This window comes from Arvicola amphibius, chromosome 8 (assembly GCF_903992535.2).
Source record: "Arvicola amphibius chromosome 8, mArvAmp1.2, whole genome shotgun sequence".
Lineage (NCBI taxonomy): Eukaryota > Metazoa > Chordata > Mammalia > Rodentia > Cricetidae > Arvicola > Arvicola amphibius.
In genome coordinates this window covers 129,324,622-129,349,945 of record NC_052054.1, presented here as the reverse complement: position 1 = coordinate 129,349,945, position 25,324 = coordinate 129,324,622, and the positions used below count along the sequence as shown (strand labels likewise).

The 25,324-nt window shown below is 38.4% G+C and overlaps 1 protein-coding gene across 2 annotated transcripts in view; it reads left to right on the top strand.

Annotated features, from left to right (window-relative positions):
* Positions 1-25,324, top strand: part of Pard3b (par-3 family cell polarity regulator beta) — a 975,885-nt gene that overhangs the window by 488,342 nt on the left and 462,219 nt on the right. For both annotated transcript variants that reach the window (XM_038339874.2, XM_042055538.1), the window contains exons 6-10: positions 5,269-5,355; positions 11,199-11,324; positions 12,668-13,026; positions 15,704-15,843; positions 22,218-22,346. In XM_038339874.2, coding sequence (XP_038195802.1) covers positions 5,269-5,355; positions 11,199-11,324; positions 12,668-13,026; positions 15,704-15,843; positions 22,218-22,346 — 841 coding nt within the window. The remainder of the gene's footprint in view (positions 1-5,268; positions 5,356-11,198; positions 11,325-12,667; positions 13,027-15,703; positions 15,844-22,217; positions 22,347-25,324) is intronic.

The window sequence follows — 25,324 nt, the reverse complement described above, 5'->3', positions numbered from 1 at the left end:
TCTCAGCTCTTTCTTTCCTACTCCGCTCCTTTTGATCCCTTCATCTCTAACAGTATAGCCAATAATTGTGCCCAGAAACATCTCAGTGCGGCTTCCCATCCAACACCTGCCCTCTTCATCATCTCCCCTTATCTGCTGGAAAATCCATTCGTCCACCGGCGTACCTTCTCAGTGCCACCTCCCCGAAGGAAGAATGTCCTGAGCTCAGCTTACTCTCCTCATCCTGCCTATCTCCCTTTGGTCCACATCATTAAGCTCTTGTGTTTTGAAACTTCGGTGCCAAAGGGATTAAGAACTCCTGCTCAGGTCTCAAATTGCCTCCTGATCCTACGTTATGTGGGTGTTATGATAATGGACATGCTTCCATTCCCTGTGTATTAGCTTGTTCTAAAATGGAAGTGATATAAAGTATGTATGTACTTGATGGGTGTAGATTATAACTCTCAGAAGTCACTTCATCTCATCTGCCAGATAATGGTTTGCACTGATTTAGACTGTTTTTTTCTTCTGCAGGCTGATCGATCATAATCTGAGTTTCAAAACTTTTTCAGTACCAATTGGATAGCAAAGTAGAAAACTCCATACTTCATTTTATTCACAAAGTTATTAAAATATTGTCTAAAATGACCATGGTATATATGAAACCTAAATTAATTGTATTTTTTGACCTGAGTCCCATTCCCTTCATAAATATTTATGGATGAGAATTCCAAATTCTAAAATCTCAGAGACCTGGATCCCTGTGAACATAAGCATCTGGATACAGGACACTCATCTTACCCTGTTGCCCTTTCTCACCGTTATTATCTTTTCCAGCACTGTCTAATTACTAATGTCTTGGGTAATTTATGGTTTTTTGTAAATAAAGGTTTTGCTGTTTTGCCCTGTCTCACAGTGATTCTAAATAATCACTCAGAGGCTTAATATTAATGCTAAACCAATAGCTCAAACTTAATACTAGTTGACTCTTTAATTTATTAACCCATATTTCTATGCTTTGCCATGTGGTTTAAGGCTTGTTACCTCATTTTCTACACATCCTGCTTGTTCAGCAACTGGCTTGTATCTCCCCCGACTTGGTACCTCTTCATCAGAGTTCTCGGTTTGATTATTCTGCCTAACCTTATCCTGCATGGTCACTGGGCAAACAGCTTTTATTATTAACCAATAAGAGGAACAATACATACACAAAGCATCCAGAAAGATCATCCCACAGCAGTTTTTTTGTTTTGTTTCCTTAATTAGTTGATTTTCCTTTTACAGAAATTTTCCATATCAGTGGCTGAGTTTAGAATAATTGAATTAAAATTAATAGAATTCAAACAGATTTGTTAATATAACCCCTATCATCAAACTAGGAGATTTTCAATCAATGCATTTATACCCACTAGATGTTTCTACAAGGAGTAGAATTCAGGGTCATCAGCAAACTCTTATTTGAGGCTTTTCTCTGAGTCCATCCCATTTACATTAGATATAATCAGTCTGCAGCTCAGTCCCTGTAGATACAAACACAATCTTCTCACCATTTGTAAAAACATTTTGTCTTCCCTCTCCATGTAACCAATATAGTGAAGGATTATATCCCTTGATCTTATGGTGCTTAAGTTGTACCAATAAAACTGAGATTTTAAAAAAGGAAATTATAATAAATAGTTTCTTTAGAAGCCATAAATTTATTTTCTTAGAAAGTACTAATAATCAAACTAGGTATGATAACATAGTCCTAAAATTCAGTGTCAGAAGCAGGAAGACCACAAGTTCAAGGCCAATATTGACTACAAAGTGAAAATTGGTCTCAAAAAGGGAGAAACATAGATTAATAAATATAGAAATATCAAAAAGTTATCAATCACTTTATACATGTCAGATATATGTGTGATGTATATAAGTTATTTTCTCTTTTAAACTAACAGTTGGGTTGTCCCAGATCACAGTGTCCTCATTACACAAATGAGGAAACTGAGGCCTGGCATCTTGGTTTAAATAACTCAGACAGACATCGGACTTACAGTCAGTCACTCTCGGGAGAAAAAATCTCCTCTGTCCTTAATCCTTTCTCTCCAGTTGAGAGGGTGGAGCCTGTGTTAAGTAATATTAATGTAAATTCTGTCCATTTGTCTTGGGATGAAGGAATAAGACCTACAGATATCTGCAGCACACATTGCATCTTCTGCCTAAAGCTTCCATTCCTCTTTGTCAGTAAAAACCAGCTGAAGTGCTTAGTGTCCAGTTTCACAGAGTAGCCATCCGTAATGACAGTGTTATCTCTATCCACTGATCTGTAGCTTTTTCCATAGTTCTGTCCGGAGCTCTCAGACTGACAATGGTTGGTCCCAGGGACTGTGAGTCATCTCTGTCTCATAGACCTTAGGGACTTCAGCTAGCTTAGTGTTGTTGGCCTGGTGTTTGTAAGCATCTCCCAGAATAACTATTTTCATCTTAGGGAGCTCTAACGACTTGTTTGTGCTATGATACTTATCTCTTACGGGTCCCATTTTTGTCTGTTTCTTGGTTTGTTTTACCTTCCGTTTCCAGAATATTATTTCTACTTTGTTTTCTGCATTTTTCTTCGTAGTCTCCACTGCCACTCACATAGCATGATTTCTGCAGTGTTCTCTGAACCTGAACAACTGGACCCCAAATACAAACTGCACTCTGGGGTTTATCTAAACCAAAAAAAAAAAAAAAAACATTAGCAGCATGTTTTCCCATCTTTGTAAAAGTTTCAGTTATGAGCTAGGTATTGAAGTATTTCAAGATAAATAAGAGCGCATGTGCAGTCCTCCTCGCTTATCTATATCCCACGAGGTGTATACATATAGGCATTTCTACTCAACAGCAAGTACTTAGAAGATGGTAGTGATTCTCATTTCACAGTCAGTAAAACATGTTAACATATATATGTGGCATCATATTGCAGATGCCTTTCTTTACATGTAGAAAAAACTTAGGGATGAATTTTTATAAACTTAGGGCATGATCTATGTAAAGATTTGAATGTCATCTTTTTAAACAGATCTAAGTTTCTGTGACTGTATGCATGCTTATTACAGTTTATAAAATTAATCATTCACTGTGTGTTTTTTTTTACCCTATGGTGATAACCTTTTTTGAGTGTTCTAAAAGTTGTCAAGAATCTTAGTTAGAGAATTATGACTGTTGTGTATAAGAAAAATTAGAAGTTTACCCTGATAAAGAAAAAAGTTTACTCTAAAATGTAAAAAGGGGAATTTCATATAGAAATTAATTTTACAACTTGAACTTTTCTAAAATTTTAGTAGTTTTGAATAAGACAGAAAAAAGTATAAGATTGACTTTGTTGATTTTAGAGACACAAGATTAATAATTACTAAAATAGTATTTTACATCAAATTTATTATACATTACAAAACAAGTTTTGAGTAGACTTAAAGAAATATTTATAGAATATAAAAAAGTGAATTCCATAGAAGCCAATATCTATAAAAGCTGCATATGAGCTGAAATCTTGCAATCTGCCCTAGACTAAACACTAAAATTTTATAGCTTCTATATTAATTGTGGGTGATATTCACAGGTATAGATATGCTTGAAATATTTGTCAGGAGAGCTTTGTGTTGGTCGGCAAAATTCTAAGAATTATAAAAGGAAAGGTAACATGTTTTAGTGGATTTTATAAGAGTTTAGTCACAGTTTTTAAGATTTTTAAATTGGAATCTTTGGAGTTGGTCTTCTTTTGATGCTTATAACTGTAAATCTAGTATTATATATGGATCATCAAAACCCGTACAAGTTTCTGTGCCCACCAAGTGTTTTGTGTTCGGGCTTGCAGTGCACCTCAGTGCCCATCCAGATGCACCTATGTTCGTAGCTGTGTTCACTCACAGAGAGGCAAGTCCTTTGTTCTCTGTCATCGTGCTTAGGTATGTTCGCTTTGTGAGTCTCTTGCAGGCCTCTTACATAGCCTGCTTGACTGAACAAGTTGAATGTACTGCAGTATCTGAGAGATCATTGGAAACCTATTATCAGTTTTGAAATTGCATCATCTCCCTGAAATGCTAGAAACTGTCTTGCTTTTATTTTATTTTGTTATCATCATTGTTTTTGAGTTCTTATTGATAATTTCAAGGAAATGCATTAACAATAAGGCTGGTCTGCTGACTAGCATATACTTAATGTATTTACGTTAGATTGCTGATAATTTAAAAAAATATTTCATGCAGGGTAGATTCATCAGACACTTTGTTTTCTTAATACTCTTCTCAACTTCCCAGCAAGGAGCCACATTTTTACCATTTTCAATTTGGAGCAGAAAAGTCGTCGAGGCAGCAGTGGCTCCTAATTTGACATCTAGTTTCCGGTCATTTTCATGTGAATGGAAAGTAATAGAAATGTGTTTAGGATTTTCATAAATGGCTGCTTGCTTCAACTTTCTCATTCTCCTCTGGCAATTCTGTCTTCTCTCTCTGGGATTACAGGAGCCAATAATTTTTCACAGTTATTATTTTTCATCTTTACGAAAACTTGCTAGCCCCAGTCCCTGTGACCTGGAAACTTCCAGCGCAGTCACATGTCAGTCACGCACGCTCCCTCTTAGCGTTTCTCGCTCATCCTTGCCTAAGCTGAGCGAGGTTAGGCAGGTCAGACTTTCTGTAATACATTTTCTCTGTTTCTTCGCAACTTCTCTTCTGCCTTAAAGATATAAATAAATAAACCAGGAGGTGAAAACCTGGAATTGTTCCATCAAGTAAAACTGATGCAAGCTTTGATTTCTATTGCTTTAAACATGCCCAGCTGTGATGCCAACTGTGGCTTCCTTGCCATTATAAACTTCAATTCAGTGCATTTTTCATAAATAATTTTACTTCATTTTTTAACCTTTTCTGGGGAAAAATTCTACTTCAAGCCTAAGCACAGATATACATATTTCTGTGTGTTTATAGTCTGTACAGTCATTTTCAAGAAAGTCTCATCAGGGAGAGATTTCTTTCTCTGCACCTCTTTTTATCTCTGTTGATTTGTGCAGATTAAGTGGGAAACTATTTTAGCGGTGAGTTATTTCTCAACTTTCTTTCTGCAAGGAAGATTCAGATAAGAAATCAGAGAGTCTTTTAACATGCTTGTTTTGTGGATCCTCAGCACATCAGCACAGCCTGCTCTCCTGCCTCAGCATAGACGTGAAGTCACAGCAGTTGATATGGTCACGAAGAGCACTGTGGGTGGGTTAGTGGACCGCATCTGCTTTTAGCTAAAACTCATGTGTGTTCCTGTTTTGCTCTGTTCCAGTGATATGACAAGAGCGGTGGAGATTTCTGGGGAAGGAGACCCCCTGGGAATACATGTGGTGCCCTTCTTTTCATCCCTGAGTGGACGGTAAGGTGTTTTCCTTGTCTCGCCTGATGAACGCCTTTTCCAGGAGAGAGTAAAGTGGCAATCTCTTATTCAGATGGACTCCTTAAGTAATACTTTGGTTGGCCTCATGCTTTAGAAACAGACTAAAATCATTTATTTCTAGGATGCAGAGAAAAAAAAAAAACCATCCCAATTTCTCCACTTACAATTAATTATGAAGCACTTTCTTGGAGCATCCTTGAGAGCGGCGCGCAGTAAACAAGCGCCTTGGCAGAGATTTTAACATATTGTTAGACAAATGTCACAGCTGAGTGGGGTGTTTTTCACTATAATAAAATAGTCTTCAATGAGTGAAGATAGTAATTCTAAATTCTTCATATATAGGATGAAGAATTGAAGGGGAAGCCCAGCCAATAACCTTGTTTGTAAGGCGTGTCCCCCTTAGGCTAAGATTTTATAAGTAAGATTTTATAAGTAAATATTAGCCTAAGGGGGACACGCCTTACAAGCAAGGTGATTGGCTGTGCTTCCCCTTCAAAGAATGATAAGCATTCACAGTCTAGTAGCTTTATTGGCTGCGCGCGCGCACACACACACACACACACACACACACACACACACACACACACACACGTGCGTGCTGACTTAGTTACAGAAATGTATCGTTCTGCTAGTTTTGTTTTTCTAAAATAGAGTTAAGACCACGAAAGACAACTCATTACATCCGTTTAGAATTTTAAAGACATTTTCTGATAAACTGATACCGGCAAATGTTGATTTAGGTTGTGTCAATGCTTCTTGAAAACTGAATATAGAAATCTGTTCAGCTGATGGGAATGAAGTGGGTGCCACAAAGCTGCCATCACTGCTAGGATAATGACTTGACGGACCTTCCGGTTGGTGCCTGCCAACTTTGACAAGGTGGTTGCTATAGTACCCCCTTGATCCTAAGAAGAGTTCCCAGAAATCTTCAGGAAAGTCAGCTTTTTATTCACAGGGCATGATTATAACCAATTGCCTACATCCCCTTTCTTAAATGGGTCATTGAAAAGTAAGAACATTTTATTTTAGCCCAATATATTAAGGGCCAGAAAAGCCCAGTGATCATTTTTTTCCCTCACAGTCACCAAAACTGAGATCTCTGACTTGTCATCATTCCCTATCTCTTTCTAGAAACACAATTTTCCCAAAGGTTATATAGTATTAATTTACTGGCTCTGGATATTTGCTCAATTCAGCCGGCCATATCAAAGGAGAAGCGGCTGTAGCCATGATATTTGGGTTGGCACCGTCTTTAGCAGGTAGCCATCTGCTACCTGTAATAGCAAAGGCATCACCTTAGCTTTCTCCCATATAACGTCTGATGCCAAGCTCTTGCTGGAATGAGCCGTTGTCTCTAAAAGGAAATGAAGCGGAAAGCCAGTGGCCCTTACTGTCTGTTTCCCGATGAGTGTTAATAAGTGTGTTTATATGTTATGGGTTACGGCAGAGGACAGACCCGAGTTGTTTTTGACAGACAAGGTGAGTATTTATTCAGTTCCCAGGAGAAATCCTAATGGCTTTTGGCAGAAGTGTACTGATAGAGCTCTGTGAAATACCAGAGTGGTTAAATTGCCAGGCCCTTTAGTTTAATAAACCTGGAATAGAACATAGAATCTTTGCAATTCTCCCAAATGAAAAAAAATATATCCACACTGACACTCACCATCCTTCATTTTCAATAGTTCAGAAAACAAGCTGGCCCTCTAGATGAGAAATCCCCTCCTCTCACTTCCAATGAGGGGAAATAACAGGGTATATTGATCCCTGCCTTCTCTGGGGTTCTGACTCCTGGCACTTGTTGTCCTCACATAACCTCCAGCTAGCCCTGGAACTCATCTGTAGTGAAAATCTCCTACACCTCAATGTTATGGGGCTTAAATGACATTAAAAGTGTGATAGCACCTTGTAAAACCCACAACCTATGAAACACAGAGATTGTCAGTGAAATGACTGTTTTGTCTGAAGAGAAACAGTCTGATTCCCAAATGAGGATTCATTATAAGTTCATGGTCAGATCTACAGTAACTTGAAGAAATGGTTCTATTATATTTTGGGGTATCCACTACTGTTTTAGAAAGGAAATTTAATTAAAAATCATATGGAAATGGAGACATGAGCCAATAAAAGTTAAGAAGTAATGAGCACAGGCTGAAACAGCACACTTAACTCAACCCATGTGTCTTGATGGAACTCTATAGAGCGTGTCACAAGAGTGTCTGCCTTCATGCTGCCATCTGGCTTCACTGTGTGACCACAGGGGTTTGCTTAGGTTGTGGTGGTATGCTTAGCTCTTAATTTCCTTCCATTTATTAGATTGTTTCATTATTTAAAATTAGAATTTACATTTACTGCTTTATTAAGACTACTGTAATTGGCTTTGCTTCCAGTGTTTTGTTTTGTTTTTCATTAAGAAACTAAGAACATCTGAGTAACACCTGGAGGCCACTTTACCAGCTGAAGTCCCCATGAATCCATTACATTCCCAGAGTATGGGAACACTGAATACTGCTTCTGTTGAGGGCTATTGGCTTTCCCAGTTTTGTTTATTTTGATTTTGTTTTAGTAAAGGAAATAAACACAAAACACTAAGTCCTTACAGACAAATGAAAAATCACAACATTAATTTTATTTTTAAATGTCAATTAAACGTAAAGAATTAAAGCAGTAATTTTTTCACTAAAGAGAAGTAATGTACTTCCATTTCATAATAAAAATAGCTAGCCAGCTAAAGCACAGGGAGAGGACGAGATTCCCCATGAGAGGAGAGGACTTTGAGTGCTAGGCAGTGAGCTGGCAGGATGGCACAGCCGCATGGATCCAGTGAGAACACAGGGCTGGCACAGGGGTCGGACACTAGAGTCTAAGTGAAGAGTACCTGACTGAGAAACACTTGTTGCTCCTCAGCCTGCTGGGAGATTGAACTTTGAGCATCCGTTAGCACTACAGATGAACCGGTTGTCTTACCCTATGATTGCCCCACAGCCTTAATTGTTAACTCCGTCCGGTAAGTTTTTATCTCAAATAAGGCAGCTATCACCCTTCCAAGAGGCAAAAGGAGATACTGTTTTATAAGCTTTCTCACAGTGGTAGAGATGACATCATACTGTAGGGAATTTACCCCTTTCAGATAATAGGGAGGGCAGGACGCGTTGGTGGCTGGCGACCAAACTAATGAAATCAGTCAGTTTTACATTTTACCAAAATTACCTCTGACACACAGGTTTTATAGTTGGGCTTATTCTGTCAATAAATTTTTCATGGCAAGTTAAGTTATTTAGATCAGTGAGGTTCACATAGCATGCTCCAGCTGTAATATGCTAGCTAAATTGCAACCCAGTGGCCCGAAAGAATTAATTCATCTCCAAAATGTGAAATTAAATCCTAGGGAGTAACATTACATGACTGATGATGTACTGAATTAAATTAAAGGAAGACTTGAATGCTTGTTTAAAAAAATCACTTACATAAACTAGTTTATAACCACACGTGAGCCTCCTAATGGGTCATGTTGGGGGAAGCCACCGTAAACAAAAATCTAAACTGTGGACTGTCAGAGAGCAGTTTAATTTCAGAGAAAACACAATCTTGATCTAATTCTCCCTTCTTCATGTCAAATAGTCTCACGTTCGTATTGTTTTGGGGAAAGAAGGTACTGTAATGTGTCTGCTTCATTTAATAAAGTTCTAGAGCTGGGGGTGAAGCCCGAGACCCTGTCCACGCTGGCCAGGATGTCAGCACCAGCAAAAGCACACTCTTCTCATTAACATTTGAAGGAGGAGCCTGAGTACCATTGTGTGCACCTTGCCCGTCGACACCTTGAGATGGTCTGAGCTCATTAAATGAACGGAGACCAGAGGCAGAGGATCAATTTTGTGGCCACTCCAGACAGAGAAGTACTTTCTCCTGGGCTTTCATTACAGGCTGCCCTTTTTGCATGGGTGACCTTATTATTCACACATAAAATGTGCTCATATTTTATTTAGATTTGAAATTTAACACACAAAGCTCCTACTCAAAAGAGAGTGACTAAATAGAATAATAAGGGGAGAGAGAACATGGAGGCAGCAGTTACTCCATACCCAACGGTGTCTCTGGAGACCCATCACTCTATCTTAGTGTGACACTCAGTGAGGCCTGTGTCGTGCTACAAAAATAAAGGACATCGCCCAAGTGAGAAATGGCTAAAATCGGTAGAGGCTCCATTTCTTGAGGTAGATTTATTTTTGCTTTATATGAGAATGATAAAGATTGCATGTGAGAACACACATATGCCCATGTGCACTTGTAGCCTGCATGTGAACTCTAGAGTCTGTGTCCACAAAATTCTCATCCACAGCAGTTTCAACTTGCTGTAGGCTGAAGATACCAATAAAATCTTTTATCCATACTGAGTACATACAGGTGTTTTAATGTTATTACCACCTATACATTACATTAGCTATTTACGTAGCATTTAAATGTACACAGGGATTCAGATACTGAGTCATTTTTCATAAAGGATTTGAGCTTCCACAGAATCTGGTACCCAAAGGGGATCCTGACAACCTCCATGGATGTGGGAGAATTATATAGAAAATGTAACTATCATTTGCTATCATTTCCTTTGTATTTTCCTTCATTTTTGGTTCCCCCCCCCCCCCATCCCTCTTATGACTCTGAACTAAATGTCCAAATCTCTAGGAGCCCCTGGTGACCGCTCTGACCCTGAGGTTGGCTGTGATCACCTGCTTTATCAGGTTAGGCTCATTGACTGATACATGAAGATCCCTCCAGATGGTGTGGGCCTCCCACCCAGTGTTAGTTTGTAACCCCTAGGATGGCTCCGAATTGTGTGCCCATGTTTGGAACTTTTACTTTACCTTATTTACATAGGTCTGGTCCTCCAACTTTACTTCCTTTCCTCCAGCCTGAGGATGGAGCAAACACCTGACATGGACTTGATTCTAAGGCATGAATGAATGGGATGGATATGCCTTCTGAATAATAGGGTCTGAACTGAAATGTTTGTTTACTTTTTAATATGCAAATTATTGTAACATGTAATATGATGGCAAAACATGCTGAGAATGTGTAATTCTCTCACATCATCAGTACCAAGTTTCTACCTCGCCACTCAGGCAGACTTCCTTTCAGTCAGCAGTGACATCTCCCCTGAAGCTGCCGGTCTTGGGTGGAATGGTCTCTACTGATTTTCCTAGATCGTGGAAAATATAGAAATGGGTTGGTATTTATGATATGAATATTTGCTCCAGGTAGAGGTGTGTGTGTGTGTGATTATATGTGAATTTCAAAGATGAAACATTTGGTCAAATAGAAGCATAATCTATTTAGTAAACAGAAACCAATACTTATTTATGAATAGCTATGTAGAAGAAATAATGGGCACATTTGCATTCTTTTGTCAGGGTTTTCTGTCCTGCCTTGTTCCTGCAACCATTAAGTCCCCCCCCCAAAAAAAATCACACAGTACAGTAGTCTACATTAGTTATAAACTGATTGGCTCATTAGCTCAGGCTTCCTATTAACTCTTATAACTTATATTAGCCCACATTTCTTATCTGTGTTAACCACATGGCTCAGTACCTTTTTAGGGGGGGGAAGTCACATGTTGCTTCTTCTGTGATGGGGTCACAAATGCAGAGGAACGGGCTTTCTTCTTCCCAGAATTCTCCTATTCTCATTGACCCACCTCTACTTCTTCTCTGGTTGTCCCACTTATACTTCCTTCATAGCTACTGGCCAATCACCGTTTATTTAAAATATAATTGACCATGGCCCCACACTAGAACTCAGAAGTTTCATTTCAACCTAAATGTTTCTAGGATCCTAGGACTCTTTATCCGAGGCATTGAAGAACACAGCAGATGCAAGCAGGAGGGACTGTTCCAGGAGAATGAATGCATCGTAAAAATCAACAATGTGGAACTCCTGGACAAAACTTTTGCTCAGTAAGCATTTTTCATTATTTATCTACTTTATTGATCTCTTGAATATTTGTAATCATTGTTGAGCTCATTATGACCAAAATCATAGATGTAACGTCAAGCCAGTTCCCTTTAAATGACCCATGACCATACATTTTTTAATGCATTTTATATCTTTATACTCACATGTGCCCAATGTCTGTAGGGAGGTTGAGACACAGAATACAGCAAACCTTCCTGCCTGTCTGTCTTTCTGAGCATCCATGAATGAAGGAGTTTGTTTTTTGTGTGCTATGGGTCAGTTAGAATGGGGTTTACTGGCTCTTTTCACAGACAATTAATACATCTTATTTATTAATATTCTTGAAGTCTGTTTTCCTTAAACTGTAAAATCTGAGGGTGATGCCTATGAGGACTCAATGAATACTAGAAACAAAATGTAAAAATAAAGTTTAAAATGCTCTACTTAAAAAGTTATCTTTCTGAATGTGAAAAATATCACAAAGTATATACCTGTTTCTATGCACAAATTAAAATATGTAGACTCCAGCTGCATCTAGCTGTACATATCTACATATAAACACATATATATTGATATGCTTTGACATTTTAGGGCTTCTAAGTTAAGCAAATAAGTAGTAATAATCTTCATTAATAATCAGTATCCTGTCTTGCTTCTGAGCCAAACTGCTCATAATCTTCCCTCTGGCCATTAATTGTCAATAGTGGGTGGTGGTGGCTATTCGGAGGCATGTAACACTGGCTGCTGCTTAGGGTAGAATGAAATAATGTTTTTCTAAAACGATTTATTATACTCAACTATTATAGGACAGAATTATGTTTCTTGCATATTTTGTTGTCCTGTTTTGCAAAGACTAAGGAGCTCAATGATCCCTGTTTTAGCCAAGTGGAAACTGAGTCATAAAAGCTCCAACTTAGAGTCCAATAGAAATAATCTATTAACAATGCGATTTTAAAAAGGACTTAAATATGCGCTTAAGTAATCAATTCTGGCTAGATTTTCATATTTAGAAACCCTTGAAAGATGAGCATTGCCAGTTAAGTTCTTTAGTCGCTCTGAGCTTCCACTTGAATTTGTTAAATACGAGTGAGGTGTATCTGCTTTATATGGTTGTTAAGAAGAGAAAGGTAGAGGACTATACACAGTCATCACGCATGTGTAGCTCGTGTGGAGGAGGCGCCTTGATGGGCAGGTGTTACTGCCCATCAAGTCATCAAGTAAGGATAGTCATGCTGCAGCCTCCTATCCTTACTGACAAGACTGTCTTGTCAGTTTCACATCTGCGCACCCCAGCAAGCCGTGCGCCAGAACACAGTGTCATTCTCCGCTTATTCACCCCTTCAAGGGCCCAGGATGTCTTCCGGCAGGCGATGAAATCCCCCAGTGTGGTCCTCCACGTGCTTCTGCCTCAGAACCGTGAGCAGTATGAAAAGTCAGTCATTGGACCACTGAACATCTTTGGCAACAATGATGGGACTTCAAGAACAAAGGTTCCACCTCCTGCCCGTGGGAAAGGAGCATTACAGGCAGCCAATCTCGCTGGAACTAACAGTCCTGAAGCAGATGAGTCGATTTCCCTGCAGCAAAGCAGGAGCCCCAGAGTTCCAAGACTAGGAAGAAAACCTTCATCTCCCTCACTATCCCCTCTCATGGGGTTTGGCAGCAAGAAAAATGCAAAAAAAATTAAGATTGACCTAAAGAAAGGTAATTATTAAATTGTGCTTAATAGCATTCTATTATTGTACTGTGTAAAACTGGTTAAGAGAAATTCATTAAGGTTAATATAGTTATTTCTCATTTTCTTTAATTGTATCATAGAATAGATTTGAGTGTATACTTGGGTAACTTAAACTTTTTAAAGCTGTGCTACTTTCTCCTTCTTTTCTTCTGCAGAGTTTTGCTTATGTGAAACAAGGAAAAGTGAGGAATGGGGGGGATCAGTGCAGACTTGAGGAAAGCCGAGCAGCGTCATGTGACAGATCAACACTGAGTAGGCAAAAGTTAGTGGTTTTTTTCAAAAAGCATCCTTTAGGCCAGTTCAGTAATAGGGCCTCTGGCTCTACACAATGGTTCTTATATCAGTGAAAGGTTTAATTTTCAGAAGACAATAGATAATGATTATTAATTTCAGATTCAACATTACATTTCTTCAAGATAGTCCAAATTCAAAGCTGCATGCAGCCTTTCTTAATCTTTTTCAACTTTTTGTTCATTTCCAGCACAGAGCAATTATCCTAGACCACATGTGTACATGCATATTGACACAGCAGTGCATACATGCCCATGTACCCATGGACTGTTGTGTCCCCGTTCATTCCTGCTCATTCCTTACCTTCCACCTAATATTCCAATTGTCACTTTGTAAAATCCTGTGGTTTTCAAGCCAATTCAAATACTTGAATAGGGTTTTTTTTCCATAAATTAATAATTTATTGGCCAGCAAGAAACCTTTAAATATTATTTGTGAATTTCAAAAACAACACATGTATTTCATTAGGATATAGAAATTATTCTGAAAAGATTTCTTGATCAAAATTTTATTCACTTATAAAAATCTAACCTTGGGAATAAAGTGAGTTGAAAAGAAAACACAGAGGTCAATATGCTTATATTTAAATGCATTTCAAATAAGTCATGTACAAATGCATTATTGTATACCAGTTACCTAGCCATGTATGAGTTAGGTGCTTTGAGATAAGAGAAAGGAATCAGTCACAGAGTCCTGAAATGATATTCTGAAGAAGAGAGCATATCAACAAGGGTGGATTGCCTCTCTTAAATGTGAAACTGTAATAGGCATGCCTTAATAGATAAATGGTTGTAGGAAGGAAGAAAGAAAAATTACACTTTTTGCTGAGGTTTTTCAGCCGGGGCAAATTGCATACTGGAAATGTCATTGATTGAAATTAGAATTTTAAGTAGATGAGGATATTTGATAATGGCAGGATCTGGACTGAAGAAGGAGAAACGTAGCAAAGTTTGAGTATTCATAATTACATTCAGGAAAAAAAGAGAGAAACAGAGACACAGAGAGAGATGAGAGGTGAAAGGAGAGAGGGCAAATGAACCAAATAGATGCTAGCTCTGGTCTATAAAATGAAGCAAAGCGCTGACAGAGGCAATGGTGACAAGAGGGGAGCCTGGCCCCCTACAGATCGTTGGGCATTATCTGTGTTCATGTGGGAGGACAATGCTGTGTGTTCTAGGATGACAGACATGGTATGATGAGAGAGAAATGAAAATAAAAAAAAATGTTCAAAATTATAAGAGAGCTAATTTTTAAAAAATGAAATTAGAAAGTAACAAACGTTGATAAAAAGATAAAGCCAAGTAAAGAAGAAATTTCTGGCGATGATCATGGAAGTAACTGTCAGCTTCCTAATACTATATATAACAAGGGATATGAAATAGGAGGGAATTTGGGGCCCACCGTTTTCGAAGTTTCAGTCCAGGGCTAGTTAGCAACTTACTTTTGGAACTATAGCAAAGCAATGGAGCATGATGGGAATGTATGGTAGAGCAAGCCTCTCACTTTCTAGCAGCAAGAGAAACATGAGGGCTGGGGAGGGGCATATCTCCTTCCTGTCATGCCTGGAATGACCTAACATCCTTCTACTATGCCCCATGCCCTAAAGGCTCTACTACATCCCAGTGTGTCACAGGCTGGAGGCATGGGTCTTTGTGGGGTTCTTGTCCAAACCACAGCAGTTCTTTATTCGTGGCAGAAGCTTCAAGAAACACTAATCATTGAGTACGGATTATTTACAGTTAAGAAACCCACATACATCTTTAGTCACAGTAGAAGAGAGAAAGATTTAAGACAACTGGGAAGGGACAGCAAAACCCTTGGGGACCGTACAGTGGCTACAGCAGTAAAGCAAGCAGGACACATGCAGAGGGTTGAGTCACAAACTACTCAGTTGATTGAGAGACCCACAAAACCCCAACAGAGGGGGTCATCTGCTTGGGAGGAAAGATGGAGTCAGGAGGTAGATTACTGAGGAACTTATACTATGGACATGTGGATGGCATGCCTTGTCTTCTAAATCCCAAATAAACAAAGTGTTATGTTATATATTGGATCTTAACTTCACTTTGATGCTCTCATTAGTTCAGAATTGTAACCTTTACTTAAAACAGGAAGAGCAAAGCCTGTGTAAAATCTCTGAGAATGTAAATAAGACTTGGTCTGCTTGAGTGTAAACTAGGTGGAGTTTGCTAAAGGTGTGAATGTCATGTGACCCATGTTTAAGGGGACAGATTTTACTAAAGGAGTGAATGTCAGGTGACTCATGCTTAAGGGGACAGATTTACTAAATGAGTGTATGTCATGTGACCCATGCTTAAAGTGACAATAGATTTTTCTGGTATTGTATGCTAGGCCCTGAAGGACTTGGTTTCACTGTGGTAACCAGAGATTCTTCTATACATGGTCCTGGTCCCATATTTGTAAAAAACATCTTACCAAAGGGAGCAGCAATAAAGGACGGACGCCTACAATCAGGGGACAGAGTTTTGGAGGTAGGTTGTAGTTAATGTCTCCAGGCAAATATTTCTTTATATTTAAGTAAATAAATATACAGACATATATAGCAATAACTTGCTGTCTCTTGTTGGTCCCAGTACCTTCCCAAACTATAATATCTGCATTCTATATACCTTCTTCTGCTCTGGGACATCAAAGAGAATAGGCAGGAACCAGAAACCTCTACAGGTCTGAGCGTGAATCTGGGACATCTGAGAGAGTAAGCCTTAGACAGGTCCTCTGTGGGTTTGGGCACACCCAAGCCTTGGAACTCCAAGGGAGTAGACTAGAGCCAGAGACCTTTGCAGGACCAACTCCAGTCCAGGGACTTCTGCAGGAGGGGATCCAGACCAGGATTTACAGAAACAGGTCAAACCCAGTAATCTAGGCCTAAGTAGGAAGCAGAGCAAAGTCTGGGAGCACTAAGCAATCTCCAGGAACACAGGGTAACTAGAACCATGGCACTGACTGTACCATGAGGAACAACCTTTGTGCTTTGGATTCACTGGCACCTAGAAGATTAATCAACAGAATAACAGACAGCCCCAACCACACCTATTAGAGGAAAAGATAGTAGAAGAGGTAAGAACACACGAAACACCACAAATAGCAATACAACATCAGTAAAACCTAATGACCCTACAACAGCAAGACTTGAATAACCAAATATAGATGAAACAGAAGAAAATGACCTAAAAAAAAAGTTTAAGAGAATGTTTGAAACTCTTAAAGAGGAAATGAGGAATTCCGTCAAAGAAATGGAGAAAAAGATAAACAAAAAATTGGAAGACATCAGCAAATCCCTTAAAGAAAACCAAGAAAAAAACAATCAAACATATGAAAGAAACTATTCAAGGCTTGAAAACTGAAATAGAGACAATAAAGCAAACACAAGCTGAGGAAATTATAGAAACGTAAATCATGAGAAAAAGATCAGGAACAACAAACTTAAACATGAACTGCAGAATACAAGAGATGGAGGAGAGAATCTCAAGTGCTGAAGATACAATAGAGGAAATAGACTCATCAGTCAAAGAAAACATTAAATCTAACAAAAGCTTAATCCAAAATATCAGGAAATATGGGACACCATGGAAAGGCTAAATCATAGAACAGAAGAAGGAGATGAAGTTCAACTCAAAAGCACAGAAAATATATTTAACAAAATCATAGCAAAAAGCTTTCCCAACCTAAAGAAAGATATGCCTATGAATATACAAGAAGTTTACAGAACAGTAAGTAGACTGGATCCAAAAAATGTCCCCTTGCCACATAATAATCAAAGCACTAAACATATAGAGTAAAGAAAGAATATTAAGAGCTACAAAGGAAAAAGGCCAAGTAACATATAAGGTAGACCTATCAGAATTACACCTGACTTCTCACTGGAGACAATGAAAGCCAGAAGGTCGTGGTCAAGCATTATGTAGACATTAAGAGACCACGGATGTCAGCCTAGACTACTGTACCCAGCTAAACTTTCAATCACCATAGAAGGAAAAAAACAGATTTAACCAATACCTAGCCACAAGCCCAGCCTGACACAAAATACTAGAAGGAAAACTCCAACCCAAGGAAGTTGGCTACACAAACAAAAACACAGACAATTGATGGTCTCATAGCACCAAATCCCAAAGAAGGAAAAAATCGCAGAAATTAACATCACCAACAATGAAAAGTAAATTAATAGAAGATAGCAATTTTAATATTAATATTAATATCCCTTAATATAAGTAGACTCAGCTCATCTTTAAAAAGGCATAGGCTAACAGATTGGATATGAAAACAGAATCCATCCTTCTTCCATACAAGAAACACATCTCAACCTCAAAGACAAACATCATCTCAGAGTAAGGGTTGGGAAAAAAATTCGAATCAAATGGACCTAAGAAACAAATGGGTGTAGCTATCCTAATATCTCACAAAAGTAGACTTCAAACTTAAATCAATCAAAAGAGACAAAGAAGGACATTTCATATTAGTCACAGGAAAAATCCATCAAGAGGAAATCTCAATATAGAACATCTCTCCTCAAAGACAAGGGCACCGTTGTATGTAAAAGAAAGACTTCTAAAGCTTAAATCATACATTAACCCCTCCACACACACACACACACACACACTTCAACTCTCCCCTCTCACCACTGGACAGGTCAGTCAGACAAAAAAATGAACAGAGAAATAAGGGAACTAAACAGATGTTATGACTCAAATGGACTTAACAGATATCTATTGAATAGTCCATCCAAATGGAAAAGGATATACCTTCTTCTCAGCACCTCATGGAACCTTCTCAAACATTACCCACATACTTGGTAACAAAACAAACCTCAACAAATACAAAAACATTGGAATAACCCCATGTATCTAATCAGATCACCATGGTATAAAACTAGGAGTCAACAGCAATACTAATTCCAGAAAGCCCACAAACACATGGAAATTAAATAATGCTCACCGAATCATCAATGGGTCAAGGAAGAAATAAACGGAGAAATTAAAGACTTCCTAAAATTCAATGAAAATGACCACACAACATACCAAAATTTATGGGACACAATGAAAGCAATGTTAAGAGGAAAGGTCATAGCACTAAATACCTACATGAAGAAGCTAGAAAAAATCCCACACTAGTGAACTATCAGAACATTTGAAAACTCAAGAACAAAAAGAAGCAAACTCACCCAGGAGAACTAGATGGCAGAAAATAATCAAATTGAGAGCTGAAATCAACAAAATAAAAACAAAGAAAACAATACAAAGAATCAATGAGACAGAGTTGGTTCTTCAAGAAAATCAACAAAATAGACAAACCTTTATCCAAACTAACCAAAAGGCAGAGAGAGAATATCCATGCTAACAAAATCAGAAATGAAAAGGGGGATATAATATACACAAAGGAAATACAGAGAATCATCAGGTCATATTTTAAAAACCTGTACTCCACAAAATCAGAAAACTTAAAGAAAATGGACAACTTTCTGGAAAATATCACTTACCGATATTAAATCAAGACCAGATAAGCAGATTTAACAGACCTATAACTGCTGAAGAAATAGAAACAGTCATCAAAAGTCTCCCAACCAAAAAAAGTCCAGGACCAGATGGTTTCGGCTCAGAATTCTACAAGATTTTCAAAGACAAACTAATACCAATACTCCTCAAATTATTCCACACAATAGAAACAGAAGGAACATTGCCAAACTCTTTTTATGAGGCTACAATTACCCTGACACCCAAACCACAGAAAAACATTACTAAGAAAAATCATTACAGACCAATCTTGCTCATGAACATTGATGCAAAAAATACTAAATAAAATACTGACAAACTGAATCCAAGAACATATCAGAACCATCATCCATCATGATCAAGTCAGTTTCATCCCAGAGATGCAGGAATGGTTCAACATACAGAAATCTGTCAACGTAATCCACCATATAAACAAGATAAAAAGTAAAAACCACATGGTCATCTCATTAGATGCCAAAAAGACTTTCAACAAAATACAACACCCCTTCATGATAAAGGTCTTAGAGAGAGCAGGGATACAAGGAACATACCTAAACATAATAAAGGCAATATACAGCAAGCCAACAGTCAACATCAAACTAAATGGAGAGAAATTCCCAGTGATCCCACTAAAATTAGGAACAAGACAAGATTGTCCACTCTCTCCATACCTATTCAATATAGTTCTTGAGGTCCTAGCTAGAGCAATAAGACAACAAAAGGAGATCAAGGGGATAAAAATCAGAAGAGAAGAAGTCAAACTCTCACTGTTTGCTGACAATATGATAGTTTATATAAACGACCACAAAAATTCTACCAAGGAATTTCTACGACTCATAAACGCTTTCAATACTATAGCAGGATACAAGATTAACTCAAAAAGTCAGTAGCCCTCCTTTACACAGATGATAAAAGGGCTGGGGAAGAAATCAGAGAAACATCACCCTTCACAATAGCCACAAATAGCATAAAATATCTCAGACAAGAAGACCAATGGAACCGAATCAAAGACTTGGATATTAATCCACACACCTTCGAACACCTGATTTTTGACAAAGAAGCAAAAAATATCAAATGGAAAAAAGAAAGCATGTTTAACAAGTGATGCTGGCATAATTGAATATCAACATGTAGAAGAATAAAAATAGACCCATATCAATCACCATGCACAAAACTCAATCCAAATGGATCAAAGACCTAAACATAAAGCCGGCCACACTGAACCTTATAGAAGAGAAAGTGGAAAGTACACTTGAACACATGTACACAGGAGACTACTTCCTAAATATAACCCCGGTGGCACAGACACAGAGAGAAACAACTAATAAATGGGACCTCCTGAAACTGAAAAGCTTCTATAAAGGAAAGGACATGGTCAACAAGACAAAATGAAAACCTACAGAATGGGAAAAGATCTTCACTAACCACACATCAGACAGAGGTCTGATCTCCAAAATATATGAATAACTCAGGAAATTGATCATCAAAGAACAAATAATCCAATAAAAAATGGAATAGGGGCTGGAGAGATGGCTCAGTGGTTAAGAGCACTGGCTGTTCTTCTAGAGGACCAGAGTTTAATTCCCAGCACCCATTTGTTGGCTCACAACCATCTGTAGAGGGATCTGATGCCTTCTTCTTTAGGCATAAAGTCATACATACAGATAAAACACCTATATACATAAAATAAATAAATCTTTAATAAAATGGAATACAGACCTAAGCAGAGAACTCTCAGCAGAGGAATCTAGAATGGCTGAAAGACATTTAAGGAAATGTTCAACATCCTTAGTCATCAGAGAAATGCAAATGAAAACAACTCTAAGATACCATTTTACACCTGTAAGAATAGCCAAGGTCAAAAACACTGATGACAACTTATTTTGGAGAGGTTGTGGTGTAAAGGGAACACTCCTGCATTGCTGGTGGGAGTGTGAGCTGGTAAAGCCTCTTTGGATGTCAGTGTGGCAGTTTCTCAGAAAATTAGGAAATAACCTTCCTCATGACCCAGTAATACCACTTTTGGGTATATATCCAAAGGATGCTCAGTCGTGCCACGGTGTCATGTGCTCAACTATGTTCATAACAGCATTGTTTGTCATGGCCAGACCTGGAAACAACCTAAATGCCCCTCAACCGAAGAATGGATAAGGAAAATGTGGTACATTTACACAATGAAGTACTACATAGCAGAAAAAAAATAATCACATCTTGAATTTTGCAGGCAAATTGATGGAGCTAGAAAACATCATTTTGAGTGAGGTAACCCAGGCACAGAAAGACATATATCATATGTTCTCACCCATAGGTCGTTTTTAAACTTAAAGCAAAGAAAACCAGCCTACAAACCACAATCCCAGAGAATTTAGACAACAATAAAGATACTAGCATATAGATAGATAGATATAGATATATAGATAGATAGATAGATATAGATATATAGAGATAGATAGATAGATAGATAGATAGATAGATAGAAGATAGATAGATAGATAGATAGATAGATAGATAGATAGATAGATAGATAGATAGAATCTAAATGGGAAGTAGAAAAAGACAAGCTCTTTGGAGTAAATTGGGAGCATGGGGATCTTGAAGGGGAAGGGAGAGGCAGGGAGGGGAGCAGAGAAAAATGTAGAGCTCAATAAAATTCAATAAAAAAGTTAATTATTAAGTATGTTTTGGAAACATTTTGGCAGTCCATGTAGTTTTAGATCAGGAAGGATGCTCCACCTGACACATGGAGCTCTGAAGCTGATGTCCAACAACCTATGATAACCTGTTGATCACACTTTTCTAGACAGAAGGAACATTTGGGATTATACCAAAATGCACGTACTTCTAGAGTAATTTTCCATAAGATAAATAAGCCACTTCTGCATGGTATATTTCAATCCATTTTCTACCTATTTGATGAATTAATGTCTGATATTTCTCAGTCTAATTTTCCCCTTGTAGAAATGTAATGACTTAGGAAAAAATTTCCAATATAAAATAATTTATTGATTGAGTTTGTCTAAGTATCAAAATTATGATGCCCATTTTTATTGAAAATATATATATTTGGCCATGTGGTTAGTATCATCCTTTCAGAGCTTCATGAAATTCATAAACTCATTTGTTGCATATAATTCACAAAACAAAAATTTAAAAAATCACCTAGGAGCTGTGCATGGTGGTACATGCCTATAATTCCAGCATTCAATAGCTCTATCAGAAAGATCTGAGTTCAAGGACAGCCTTGACTTTACAGCAATACATTTCTGGCCAATTCAGCAAGACCTGTCTCAAATAAAATGGCCAGGGGAGGTGATAGGAAATGTTCTAACTGTCGATGTGTATCCGGTTCTGCTCACTAGGTAAACGGCAGAGATGTCACAGGAAGAACTCAGGAAGAGCTTGTAGCCATGCTGAGGAGCACCAAGCAGGGAGAAACAGTATCCCTGGTCATTGCCCGCCAAGAAGGGAGTTTCCTGCCCCGAGAGCTGGTAATGTTCAAACCTCTGTCTCCCTGAACTTTCAGTGCTGTCATTAGCATCCATGTGGAACTCACACTAGCTGAGTACTGATGATTAGCATCCATGTGGAACTCACACTAGCTGAGTACCGATGATTAGCATCCATGTAGAACTCACACTAGCTGAGTACCGATGATTAGCACCCATGTGTAATTCACACTAGCTGAGTACTGATGATTAGCACCCATGTGTAATTCACACTAGCTGAGTACTGATGATTAGCATCCATGTAGAACTCACACTAGCTGAGTACCGATGATTAGCATCCATGTGTAATTCACACTAGCTGAGTACTGATGATTAGCATCCATGTAGAACTCACACTAGCTGAGTACCGATGATTAGCATCCATGTAGAACTCACACTAGCTGAGTACCGATGATTAGCATCCATGTGTAATTCACACTAGCTGAGTACTGATGATTAGCATCCATGTAGAACTCACACTAGCTGAGTACCGATGATTAGCACCCATGTGTAATTCACACTAGCTGAGTACTGATGATTAGCACCCATGTGTAATTCACACTAGCTGAGAACTGATGATTAGCACCCATGTGTAATTCACACTAGCTGAGTACTGATGATTAGCATCCATGTGTAATTCACACTAGCTGAGTACCGATGATTAGCATCCATGTGTAATTCATACTAGCTGAATACTGATGATTAGCACCCATGTGTAATTCACACTAGCTGAGTACTGATGATTAGCATCCATGTGGAACTCACACTAGCTGAGTACTGATGATTAGCATCCATGTGGAACTCACACTGAGTACTGATGCTAAATTTAGACTGTGTTCGGAGCAAATGTTGGGCATGTGTGTGTTATCCCACCAGACTTGGAGGACTACTGAAGAACTGGAGGGGTGGGGGGCAGTATGTGTACATAGCACAAGCTCAGATATATTTTGATAACAAATAGCTTTGCAAGCAAGTCCGTAAAATATATATTTGAGTTAATATTGTGAACTAGATGAGCAACATAGTTCATAGGTCTCCTTTAATGAGTATTCTAAGTACCAACTTAATGGGAGACATGGATAACTAGGGAAGCTGGATGAGGAATGTGTAAAATAATGTCCTATTGTGACATATTTCTCTAAGTCTACAACTGTTTTAAAATTAAAATTTAATAAATACGTAAAAGAAATAACTTCAAAAAAGGTAACCATATGGGCACTAGTCCTTTTATGCTAGGCTATAGATCCTGTTCTTCTATATAGGGTAACTTCATGTAAAGTTTATATGTATATATTTTAAGAAACTTCCTTAGTGGGTTTCCATATGATTTTCTCAAAAGGTCTTTAGAGTTATCATCCCTCCCATTCTTCCTCCTCAACCCTCTAAACCCACCTAGTTTAACCTTTCCAGTTTCATTATTCCTTCCCAGACCACTCATACACTGTATTATATCTCCCTTCCCTTGAAAGCTCCCTTGATGACACACACATGACACTTTGTGGTCCTTTAATACCTTCTTGACTTCTGTGGGTTATGTAAAGAAAGCATACAAAGCTAAAATTTAAATCTAGCACATACATATGAGAGTAGACATGTGACATTTGACTTTCTGGATCACCTCATTCAGGATGATGGTGTGTGGTGTTTTTATTTATTTGTAAGTTTTATTCATTTACCTGTAAATTTCATAATTTTGATTTTTTTAGCAGATGAACAATATCCCATTGCATAAGTCTACCACATATTCATTATCTAGTCTATGGTTGATGGACATCTAGGCCGTTTACATGTACTGGCTATTGTGAATAGAGTAGCAATCAACACAGATGAGCAGGCATCTCTCTAGTAGGATATAGGCTCTTTTGGGTATATGCCCAAGAGTAATATAGCTGGGTCATGTGACAGATATGTGTCTATCTTTTAAAGAAGCCTCCACACTGAATGCAATAGTGGCTGTTGCAGTTTTCACTCCGAGCAGGAGTAAGTATCCCCATTTCCCCACACACACATCACCATGTGTTGTCATTTTTACTTAGGCATTCCAATTGTTGGAGTTGTTGGCCATTGGGCTTGTGTAGACCACAAACATTATAGAGTTTTGCCATTACTCTTGGTTAACCTCCAAAACTTGGCAATAAGACACTATTGCTGAAGATATCGCATACGTGAGTGAGAAAACATGGAGAAATCAATTGGTACTAACCTGGAAGGTGGGCTGCCTAGGCTTCATAGTGCTGGAAGGTGCTCTCCATACTGCCGTAAGAGAGTAATCACCAGTCTCCCCTGTCAGTGGTCACTAGCCACAATAATGAATAGCCTTGCACAATATGCCTCCAATGAATGTTTAGGAATAACCAAACACTTTGTCATTGGACTGAATTCTGATCCACAAGAAGGAATCCATACCTGGCCCTGTTAGAACCTGTGTGTCCTTAGGTCATAGACCCTACTTTAATTTACTACTATTATTCTACTAAATGGACATAGTATTAAACTGGGTCCTAAGAACTTATTGCGATAATCATAGATTAGAGCAGCTCTCGACTCTCATCAAGAAGCTGCTTCTTATAGAAAGTGATGATTAACTTGGAGAGCTACAACTGGTCAACCTGTGGAGAATAAGAGACTTCTGAATTCTCAGTCCCAAATGGAACACACACTGTATCACACACCTCCCCACAAATCTCAGGGGTCATTGTGGAAGAGGGAGACAGAAAAATTCTAATGGCCACGGGCAGTGGGTGAATCCAGTGGGAGATGAAACAGTTTTCTGAACGAAAGAGAGCAGCTCCATACATGAACTCACCGCAGCTGTGACAGTGCGAGCAAAACAAGACAACATCCCACCATGGAGGGGAGCGGGTGAAGGGGGCGGGAAGTTTTACTCCTAGCCGAATAACTATTGGCATTGGTAGCTTCGGCGAGAAGGTAAATTAAGTTTTTTTTAAAGGTGTCCACGGTCAGACAAGCTTGATCCAGGG